At 50.6% G+C, this 11,236-nt stretch overlaps 1 protein-coding gene across 1 annotated transcript in view; it reads right to left on the reverse strand.

Annotated features, from left to right (window-relative positions):
• The window catches only part of ELOVL6 (ELOVL fatty acid elongase 6), a 75,651-nt gene extending 67,618 nt beyond the window's left edge, over window positions 1–8,033 (reverse strand). Inside the window, exon 1 of the mRNA XM_084262667.1 lies at window positions 7,793–8,033. Coding sequence (XP_084118793.1) covers window positions 7,793–7,881 — 89 coding nt within the window. The 5' untranslated portion in view covers window positions 7,882–8,033. The remainder of the gene's footprint in view (window positions 1–7,792) is intronic.
• Window positions 8,034–11,236: the final 3,203 nt, after the last annotated feature.

Raw genomic sequence — 11,236 nt, forward strand, 5'->3', positions numbered from 1 at the left:
TCACAAAAGTCAACAAGACTTGCACTGAAGGTTTGCAATGGAGCACAAAGTATACAGCCCACAGTGAAAGGCAATATTGGGTACTGTTGCTACTTTGGATCTGAAACCAGCAGTAACCACATTGGCAAACCCCGCACGCTAATTCTCTCCTCCAGTTTACCTGGGTGCAAGCACAGGCAAATCCAGCGCCAGGAAATGTGACACTGTGACACGAACGAGAACAACCTGGCTTGTAGTAGCAGCAGTTCTGGGACACTTTGGTCAGGGACAGGGTAGCGCTGTGCTAGGTGCCGTGTAGACACAGAGTAAATGCAAAACGTCTGCTCGGGACAAGGCTAAAGCGGGCTGACAAAACAGCTGGCAAGAAAAAACCCAAAGTATTGGGTACCAGTGCACAGGGAACGTGGTGGGTCACAGAAACAGTTCACATGTTGATACAGCCTGAGAAAAAAATGTTACACTTTATTCGATGCTAATTTGCATTTTAATAATAATAATTGTTCTAACCTCTGCCCGTTTCCATTAGAAGAACGCGCATCGAAACTTGCTTGATTTAGCTTTCCAAAGCGTTTGACATCACCTTGCCTTGCACAGTCCCAGTGGCCCCTGTACTACAAAACCATTCTGAAAGCTGCAGAAAGCTCCACTAACACTTTTATTCCTTTTATTCCCAGTACCAGTATAGATGGCTGTGGAGAAGAGACTGATGGCAAACAGTGCATAAATCTGAGAGTTAAATACTCAGCCAGACCTTTCTCTCCTGAGACCAATGGGAACATGATCACATTTGACTTTTTAAGGAGCAGCAGATGTACTGGACATGAGTGCTCACCACGTTTTCAGCAGGGGGGTCAGGGAAAAGGCCAGTTATCTTAGAAAATGGAGTAATCAAGACCCCTAATCACACAATGAGTTACACACAGCCATCTCCTGCTTACCTGGAGCCCCATTACAAGGCAACATCTACCAGCACAGAGTTCAATAAAAGATCAGGATGTAATAAATGATTGTAGCCTGCCCGCAGTGCCTCTCTAACCAGAATATGGACAGCCAGACAGCGCCCATTTGAGGGGAGAGGAGAATACGGAAGCTGTCCCCACATACATTTTATTCACTGCTTTTAAAGAAGACTTTTTTTAAAGATTTCTAGGTTGCAAGGGACATGCACACATAGTATCCGCCTCAGAAAAAACAGCAGGAGGGAAAAACACACCAACCTAAATAACAGTGGCTCATCATCGACCTATGATTAAAAACTGGCAATCAGAGAACGCCACTGCGGTGCTTAGGAAGAGCCCAGAAGCATGTGCAACCTGACAGCAAAACAGGTGGGGCAGTGACCTTGGCCAAAGAGGTGCTCAGGTTGCCTTCACCAGGGGTGAGGAAGAGCCGCTGTACGTCGGTTTCAGGTTGCGCTTTGGCCAGGCTTGATCAAGCAGAGACACTACCACCTAACGCAAAGGCCATCCGCCTCCCGCTGCCCCAGTAGCCCTCACACCACAATCCTTGGGAAGCTATAGCATAGCCAACTGGAAAGCCAGACCAGCGTGCAGGCTGCCCTCTCCCACTGACTCCATGTGGATTTAACCAGAGAAAGACAAAGGTCTGTCTGTCTCTGCATGGATGTCTATATCCGCAAACAGAAACAGCCACAAAGTGAAAACACCATATTCCAAAGGAAAAACTCCCTACAGTTCAGCAGGGCCAGGGAGTTTAGGGGAGGAAGGAGATACAGCTGGGCACTGTACACCCCAATCCCAGGGGAAATCAGCTGCTTCCCTTCACTCCAGCGAGCACCCACAAAAAGCACCCTGAATCCAGGGGTTCGCGCCACCACTTGCTATAAAGAGCCTGCGCCCCCACAAACATCCCTCTACTTTCAAAATGTATGTCTAGTTGAGGATGTTACTTTTTCAAAAGTGTTAAAATAATTCAGGATCCTACATCATATCCCAAAACAAAACACTCCTGAATGCCCATATTCACTTTTGAAAATTATGTCAAACTCCTAAAATTACTTCTTGCTCCATTCTTACAAGTTTTTTATTCCCACAAGCTCATGGTGTTTCATGAAGCACAAGAGATGCCTTCACTCTCACAGGCTTAAAAATTAATGAAGCAACATGATGAGCAATGCGTTCATACTCTAGGGACAGGGTGAGGAAAAGGCCAATGCCTGCATTTCAGTGGTAGGCTGAATCCAGAAGACACAGATGCATTTATCTTCACAACGACACTTTTGTGCCACCACCTTTTTCTTCCCCCACCTAGCACAGACACAGGAAGAAAATACCTGAGCTCTGACAGGACATGTTCTGTTATTCCCCACAGACTCCATCCTTGTATTTTCAAGGAGCCAAAGCTCCAGGATACTCCAATCCATCGGCCTTTTGCTCAGAAAAGCAAAGGAGCAGGTATCCTCTCATCTCTGCAGTACCAAAGCTGCTGCAAACCACTGGCCCTGTTAGTTTTATCACCAGTTTGCACAAGAGAGCAGCAAAAAGCCCCTCTGGGGGATGAAATGCAGAGGTAGGCTAAATTCTTGGGCCGACTGAATTCTGCCCAAGTAAAACAGTCTCTCTGTGATAAAAAGCAGCTTGTACATCTTCCCTTTGAGTCCTTGTTGCAGCACAGAGAGGACAGGGTGACTGCAGCATCCCCTCCACATCCTTCACTGACATTCAGCAAGAGCTCAGAGGGAGGGTCAAAAAAAAAAAGAAAAAAAAGTAATTTACATCAGTTTTTAGCTGCCACGCACGTATGCCTGGAGAGAGACATGCACAGCCTCTCACTCTTGATTTCTGCATGAGGTAAGAGTAGCTTAAGTGGATGAAGGGAGCTTGTTCTGCATTTAGGAAACAAGCCTGTCTAGTGCGACGATGCTTGTGTGAATTATTAAAAGGCAAGCACATTCTCAAATCCAAATTAGTTGACCTGCTGCTTTTCCACATCTATCTACAGTTTTGGCAAGAAAGAGAATTACAGCAAAGAATAAATTTCTCTCAGCACTGGCTACACTTTCTGTCTCTCACCACATAGAAAGTTTCAGGTAACAAAAGGTTAAAAATAACTTCCTGCAGCAGGATTTTTTTTTTCAAATACATAAAAACTTATACTTATCTGAGGTTTAAACTGCTAATTTCAGTCCAGTTTGAGTTGCCAGTGCCCTTTAAAGCCAAAGAAATGCCCAGGTACCCTTAACGCAGTGCTGCTCTCTCTACTGAAAGCTCATTAACAAAAAGAGCCAGCATCCTTGGGGAATAACCAGCTCTGCCTGCATCCTGCTCGTCCTCCTCTGCTCCCACTCGACTCCCGCTACTACCTGCAAGCACGCTGCCAGCTGCCATGGGTTAAACCTTGCCTTTTCGGGCAGAAAACCAGGAGAGGAAAAAGCCGGGAGAGGCAAGAGAGGGGAGCCTGCCGGAGGACGGCAGCCAGCAGGAGGGCAGCGGCCGAGGGGCAGGGGCGGCCGGAGCTCTGCAGCAGCCGGCGGAGCAGCAGAGGAAAAGTTTCTGTGATTTTAGGCAAACCCTCGCGTGACGTCATCTCGCCCAGATAATCTCGGCGCAGTCAGCACAGGCCTCCTGCCTCCCCATTGGCGAGCCCCTCGTCAGCAGACATCTGAAGATAATTATTATTGGCCAGACAATTATAACAGGAACAACTGTCACTTCGTGCTGATGCCCGAACCTGGTGCTCTGCAGCACGGTGGAGAAGGACCCCAGCGGTCACCGCTCCCTCCATGCATTTCTGTCACTTGCGCTTTCATAAGCACTGGCTGGTTTTTGCTACCTCACTGGCTGCAGCTGGGAATCAGGATCTCAGAGCTGCAACTCTTTTTGCTGTATGTCTGACCAACCCACAGATCTCCTGCAAAAATACTGATGCATTTATTCGCAAGGAATACAGGACTAGAGCTGCATTAAGTCTTATGCAGCAGTTTAAGGAAAGCAGACAAACCCTCTGCAGATTAATTACTTAATCCCTCTTCCCTCTGAAGAAGTTGGGAGGAGGTTCTGGGAGAGTTTGATTTGAGAAATCATTTTAAGCAATCATTTAGAAAAAAAAAAAACCCAAACCCACATTTGACTTAATCCTTGTTTTACTGGAATCACACCTCCCATGGTCTGAGTGTGGTAGGATCAGAGCAATACTGTATCTTACATCAAAAGCTACTACCTGATGGTGCTACACATAAATGTACTTAAACATCAGCTTTCCTGCAACATGAAGTGTAAGGAGTTTCTCGAGACTAAATGGACCCGTTAGTTCTTTCACCTCCTCAAAACCTGTCACTGCTCGTTTAGGACAGACAACTCGGCCTCGGAGACCAGCAAGCCGCAGGTCTGCCTTTGCGGCCCGCAACCTGGCTCTGCCATGTGTGCCTGCCTGCAGAGCCAGGCAGTCAGGGGCTATGCAGCAAGGGCAGGCGTAACACCAAGCATTCAGGGAGGCATGAAACCCACCAGCTTGTATCAAGGAACAAACTAATCATTTTCCCTCTATGCTTCTTTACAGCACTGCTGATCTAGGCCTTTGCTCCAAAGAGGTCCCAGCATGATGCACACTGCAAGATGGGGCGTCCCTAAAGCGAAGCAGGAACATCTGGCATAAAGCAAGGAGGATCTTGTTCACTGCTGCTAGACCTCTTCACTGTCAACACAGGCTCCATTCATGCCAGACACAAGGGACATTTGGGACTGAGGAAACAAACCCCAGGATGGGGATGTGCTGATGAAAAGCCAAGGTGCAAGCAATCAGTGAGTGCAGAGGACACATACCTGCCCCAGGGAGCAACAGAGCTTGGAGCAGGCTGGGAGGATGGAGGCAAAGGAGGGGCGAGTCTTGGCCGGACAGAACCAGCTGCTTTATTCCTTGCGCCATGATCCATCCAGATCAACCATGCCAGTACCTAGGGGTATGCTGCTACCCCTGGGCTTTGGGTTCAAGCTTTTCCAGCTTTAGGCTTAACACAGTTATAATTAAAAGGGCTTGTCAGTGCTTTAACCAGCTCAGAACCCAGAGGGTATGCAAAGGGATTCATGTCCCGCCTCAAACTGGGCTATGTCTTCATATGCAACCTAGTCAGACTTGAAAGATGCTTTTCAAAATCCAAAAGACAGAGTCAACACCTTAGAGCCACGTCGTCCCCTCTAAAATCCTACAGCCTTTTTTCCTTTTTTTTTTTTTTGCCTTATGAGGTATCAAGAAGTATTTAGGAGATGTAAGTTAAATAGTAAACGCCACACTTATATGTGTTTACCTCCACACTAGGCATTGTAATAGTACTGCATCCAAATTAAATGGCAATTGCAGTACAAAACCCTGCCACAGTCTCTCCTGAAACAAGTACCCTTGGTCTACCTTCCTGCTGAAAGAATGAACAACTATGTTTATCCCTACAAACTACTACTTAAGAACATCATCTTAGGTTGCTCTTACATTAATGATGTGTACATTAAGGCTACACCTACAAAGCCAAGAAGCCATGTACTGCCACTGATGTCTGTGTAAGTAAACCTATCGTGTCAACATGTTATGAAGTAGAACTGCTGCATTTTACCAGTTACGCTCCCCCACAAAATTCAAGTGCTGGATCAGGATCCATTTCATTAATCAAGTGAACTTCCTGAAGATAAAACCACACAATTTAACGTGAAACTCGGAATAGCCTTCAGCAGCATCTTCAGGAAAAGCCTGCCACGATACAGCCCTTAGTGGGCACGGCTCTGTTTTGTTTCCAGAAACATTCTCGGGCTGCAAGCAGCTCACTCCCCTTTACTTTCATGTGAATCGAAGGTATTAATTCATCAGTTCCCTTAGAGAAGGCAAAAGCAGACTGAAAAGCATGCGCACACAGATCATCGTGTCTCTTTAGCTGTACAGCAGCAGCGTAAAACTGACAGTCTCCGTCTTTGAGCCTGGGAAGCAGGAGCCTGGCATTACAGGAGTCCCAGCTGGCGACCTCTGCAGCACATGAGACTGCCAGGGAGATTTTAGTGACACTGCTTAACATTTATATAGTTCCTGACATCTTTGAGGCACTCACCAAACATTACCTGAGTCATCAAAGCATCTCATGAGGGCATTTCAGCATTACTAACCCCCACCTCCGGTCCTTCCCTGCTGGGGAAACTGAGGCCTAGGAGAAGTTATATAATGCTCCCAAGGTCATGTTATGAAGCGTGGGAAAGACAAGCAGAAGATGCAGAAGTCATAGAAGTGAACTGATTCCTAATCGTGTTCTTTAATCTAAACTGCATCTCTCCTGCATTACCTGGCTATTATATACACTCAGGTATCACCCCCTCCATCCTCTTGTACCAGTTTGTCCTATTCTGATGCTAGTTTTCTTCAGCAACAAAATGGAAAGCATCCAATCCTCCCAGCCCAAGAATATCTGTGTGGTCTCCTTTCCCCTGAAACATGAGTGATACTAGGCACCCCTCAAGATCTAACGAGCTCACCTGCAGGAGGACAGAGGAGGATATACATGCACTTATATGGTCATTTAATTATACTGCCCTTAAAAGTCCCCAGGCAAGTCACTGGAGGATTCTAACAAGTCCTTGGCTGAGATCCACGTATGATCTGAGACCATTCTGCCTTGCAAATGTAAGGACCAAAGCTTGGACTCAGAGACAGTCCCACCCTGTCATCCTCATGTGAGAGTGGTATGGGTAAGCTCCTCACTTGTGAGGTATGGGGATGAGAGAGCAGGTGGCACCACTGAGAGAGGGCATGCAAGCAATGGGAAAGTCAGGGGCAAGCAGGGGAGAATGGCCATGGGAGCAGCAGAAAGAGCAAGACAGGCACCGAGCAAGGGTGGCCAGGGATGGTGCGGCAGACAGGTACAGGTGAGTGTGGGCAAGGCACAAACACTGGGCCCATGCAGGAAGATGAAGCCAGGGCAAGGACTGAGCTGAAGGCGTGATGGAGAGGGGTATCCCGGCCCCGAGGACAACTCGGGGTACCCCGTGGGACAGTTGGGGTACTCCTTCCACCCCTGCCTCCACACTACCAGCCGAGGTCCAGGGAGCGGCGTGGACCGCGCCCGGGACAGGGGATGCCCTTCGGCCACCGCGAGGCAGCGAGCAGGCTCCCGGCACAGCGCTTACCCTTCGGCGGGCAAGGCAGCGCGCGTGTGTGTCCGTGAGGCTCCGGCTTGTCGCGGACCGGGGTGCCCGGGGGGGCCTCTGCGCAGCCCCACGGTGCGGCGGGTCCCGTCGAGGCTCGGCTCGCCCCGGCACCCCGGCCGCACGCACACGCCGGGAAAGTTAATAGCCGCATGGCTGCAAATGAAGTTTTATTAGGAGCTGGGGGAGGGGAGAGGAAAAGGGGCTCCGCGGGACGCGCAGGCACACGCTCAACTTGTTTTGCCGGGCGTGCTGCGCGGAGAGCGGGCGGGTCGTGCAGGGATGGAGACAGGGAGGCCGAGGGCAGAGCCGGGGCACGCGTGCGGCTCTGCGCCGCCGGGCCAGCCGGAGGGCAGGGGCACGGCGGGAGGGGGGCGGCGGCGGGGCTCGGGGCCCGCACCGCGCTGAGCCGACGGCGGGATGCCTCGGCTTTGCCTACCCCGGTGAGGCGTCCCCCGCCCGGGCGCGCAGGTAGCGCCGGCGGCAGCGCCCGTGTGCCCGCGCACGGCGGCGCAGAGCCGTACCGCGCAGAGCCGTGCCGTGCCGTACCGCACCGCGCCGCGCCGGCCGGGCGCACACAGCGCGCACCCGGATGGGCTCAGCGCCTCCCCGCCGATCCGGGCGGGCGGGCGGCGGGGCCCGGGGGCGGCACTCACCAGTTCTCCTGCATCCACTGGATGGCCGCATGCTCGTTGAACTGCTTCTCGAATTCGTATTCCTGCAAAGTCAACACTGACATGTTCATTGGCCCGGTGGCTGCGGAGCCGCTCCCCGCGCCGAAATGCTGCCTGCCGCCGCCTCGGGAGCCGGGCCCCTGCGCGCCCGCCGCCAGAGAGCCCCCGCCTCTGGCCTGGCCCGCCCCGCCTCAGCGGTACCCCAGGTTTAGCATAGCTCCGCTCCCCTCCGCGCCTCTCCTCCCGGGCCCGCCGGTCTCCTCCTCTTCTGCAGCCGCCGCGCAGCGCCCGGGGGCGGCGCGGTCTTAGTGCCCGCCCGCCGCCGCCGCCGCCCGGGACACCCGCCCCCCGCCGCCCCCCCCACATCCTCTCCCGCCGCCGCACCCCACACACCCCGAGCCGCTTCCTGGAGGACGGCTGCGCTCCGGCCTGACAGGGAGAAAACCCTCCCCAGGCCGTCGAAAATAACTACAAAAATAGGAAGCCCCCACCCCTGTGTTGAATTGCTACAGCAGCGCCCTGCCGCCCTCCCCGGCCACTCGGGAAATAAGCACAAGCTGAGGTTTCGCCAGCAAAGAAAACGCATACACAACCCCAAGCCCCCCAACTCTTACACATACACCCCTCGCCCCCGCACTTCCTTTTTGCGTTTGAATACAACATGCACCTGCTGTGAGTGCCGACCCCCAGCGAGCGTGGCCGCTGTCCCCCCACTGCCCGGGCAGGCCCGGGGGCTGCAGCTGGGCATCCCCATGCCGAGGGCACTGTCCTGCAGACAGGCAGCCCCACGGTCCCTGCTGTGGACAAACACACTTCGTGTTATCCTATGGACGGGGCTGGTGCAGCGTGGGGCAGAGACCCCGGGTGTAGCTAGTCACCTGCTCAGCTCCTCCAGGGCACGTGGTGCTTAATTTTGCCTTCCCGTCTCATCTGCCACATGCTGATGTCTCCTGCTGAGTTCCTCCAACTCCGGCAGTGCCCTGGATGTGCTTTACAGTACGAGCTGGGCTAAAATAGCAGTCCCAGCTTGTAGTCTGAAGGCAGGCGGAGAACAGTTTTTATGTCAAGGAAGGCAGCCATAAATGGCACAGATCAGCAGGCTCTTAGCTCTCATGGACTTCAGTTCTCATTGACAGGGATGGGGGGTCAGGAAGAGAGAGCCCTGAAGTTGTGGGACATCAACACTTAACCAGCCTGATGTTCCTGTTTGCATTTTGGCTATCGTGCTCATCAGAATCCTATCTTCCAGCTTTTCTCTTCTTTTTTTCTTAACCATTAATGCTTTTCCTTTTTCCGAATGAAAGCTGAGTTTCTCACAGTGTCATCTGACTGGCAGTTTGAAGCAAAACACCAAATACCATGCTGCTCACACTGCAAGGCAGTGCTAAAGTGTTATTTATTACAATTGTACCCAGAGGCCCTCAAGAGATCAAGGTCCCATAGTCCTTTTCTTAAAGAGACGACTGTCTCTACAGACAAGACGAAGGGGAAGAGATACAGCCCAAGCCTTGCTTTCCAGATGGAGGAGCTTAGAGAGCTTGCAGGGGTTTTCCAAGCTGCTTCACATCAGCTTTCCATGGCCAATGAACCAGCCAATGAACTGGTGGTTGGGCAAAGCACTCCTGCTCCAAAAGATCTGCTCCTAAAGCAGTGTGTTAGTCTTCCAGATCTCCACCATCAAGCACCTTCAGTGGACAAGGTCCCAAAGGCAGATGGGGGAAAACTGGCAGAGAGGTCTCCAGCGCAGCCACGGGTGACGCATGGGTGAAAGGCTCCTTGCAGCGGCAGTGCTTGGGCTCCAGGCCACAGGACTGCTCCTTGCCATCGTGCCGGAGGATAAATGCTGCCCCATGGCAAATACCTGCCTGTGTACCCTGCTCCTCTGCCAGACACGCTTCTTGTAGGGATTATAGATGGATGTGGCACCTCCAGCTGAAGTATCTCCTCACCGCATCATGCATCTACACTTCTTCCTTTAAAGGCTTCAGGTGATACTGCTCATCCATGTGAACAATATCTTTAGTACAGAGATGTGGAGAAATTAAAGTGTGATACAAGTGCTGGTGTATGTCAACACTCTTGGGTTGAAACTCACTAGGAAATAAACAAGGAAATCTGGACCCCAGTTTTGTGTGTCCCATACCTTTACTCCCACCAGTGGCAAAATATATTTTCTGTCTTAAAAGTGGGGTTGTTACAGAGACAGTTACCAACATTTTTATATGGGGGGTGTGTGTGTGTGTGTAGGGGTGTGTGTGAAATACCAATAACCCTTTTTCTGCAACTCCAAACATTTTTTTATTACAAACTTGGGTGCCTTAATGTCTTATTCCACCCAATTATTTCCTGACTATGTGGTGGGTTGCAGTTTGTGGTCTGGGAGTTTCTTTCCCCCAGAAAACAGTTCTTCAGAACAGAATTGCCCCAAATGCAGTTTCCAGAGTGCGTGGCTGAATTTTAGAAATCTTGCAGTGGCAGATTAGCCGGAATGTCTGAGTTCTGCTGCCTTACACTGGTGGCTTCCTCAAGTTGGTGCCAGAGCTGGTGAGGTGCGCAGGAAGAAGTTGAAGGTTATAAAAGGCTATGGTGAGGTTACCTCTAGGGTTAGGATGGCCACAGGGCTTCAGACAAGGTTGTCTGTTGCTCGCAGGGTTTCTGTCTAGCAATTTCTACCCTTTCTAGCAAATTCTGTCTACCAAATTCCATCCATCAGTGTGGTGTTCAGCACTCATTGAGAGTGCTGGCAACACAAGGCTTCACATAGAAGTTGGGTCCCAGCAGCACTTGAAAATCAGCTGTAACAGTTTCAGGAACTACAATAACAGCCTTGAAACATTAAACCCTACTAGGATTCATATGAGTCTTAAAAGCTCACCAGGGATTTCCTCAGGTTTTCTACAGCTCACAGGACATCTACATAAGTTAAACAATCTGCAATGAATCCTTCTTCCCTTCCTGTCCTAGTCTCACGGGGGCTACCTAAAAATTCCTCCTAGCACATGACTCTGTAAGTTAAAAATACAGGCTCCCTTACAAAATCTGCATGGACAATGGAAGAATGTATAAAATCTTCTTGGCCTTGAGGAGTTTGTAAGCCCTGCTTCTGGTTGCTTATATCAATTGCATTCATGAACACTAAACAAAAATATATAGTTTATTTTAAGGGGAAATAACTTTTATGTAACCATTTTTGAAGTAATTCAATTAATTCCTATATAAAAGCAGGAACTTGAAGTGAAAGTTGTAAATACCTTTCAGGAGGAAGGATCTTGGGAGAATGATAAAGTTCCAAGAGACAGGGAATATGGCTTTAGTCCCTCTGCACCCACCTTGTTCTGTAAGTGGATAGTTACTGAGTGTTACTTTTCATTCCCCTTATTTAGCGTGGCTCCTAAGGCTATACAGAAGGTGCAGCAGCTAAGTGCT

This window comes from Gallinula chloropus (genome assembly GCF_964237585.1).
Source record: "Gallinula chloropus genome assembly, chromosome: 4".
NCBI lineage: Eukaryota > Metazoa > Chordata > Aves > Gruiformes > Rallidae > Gallinula > Gallinula chloropus.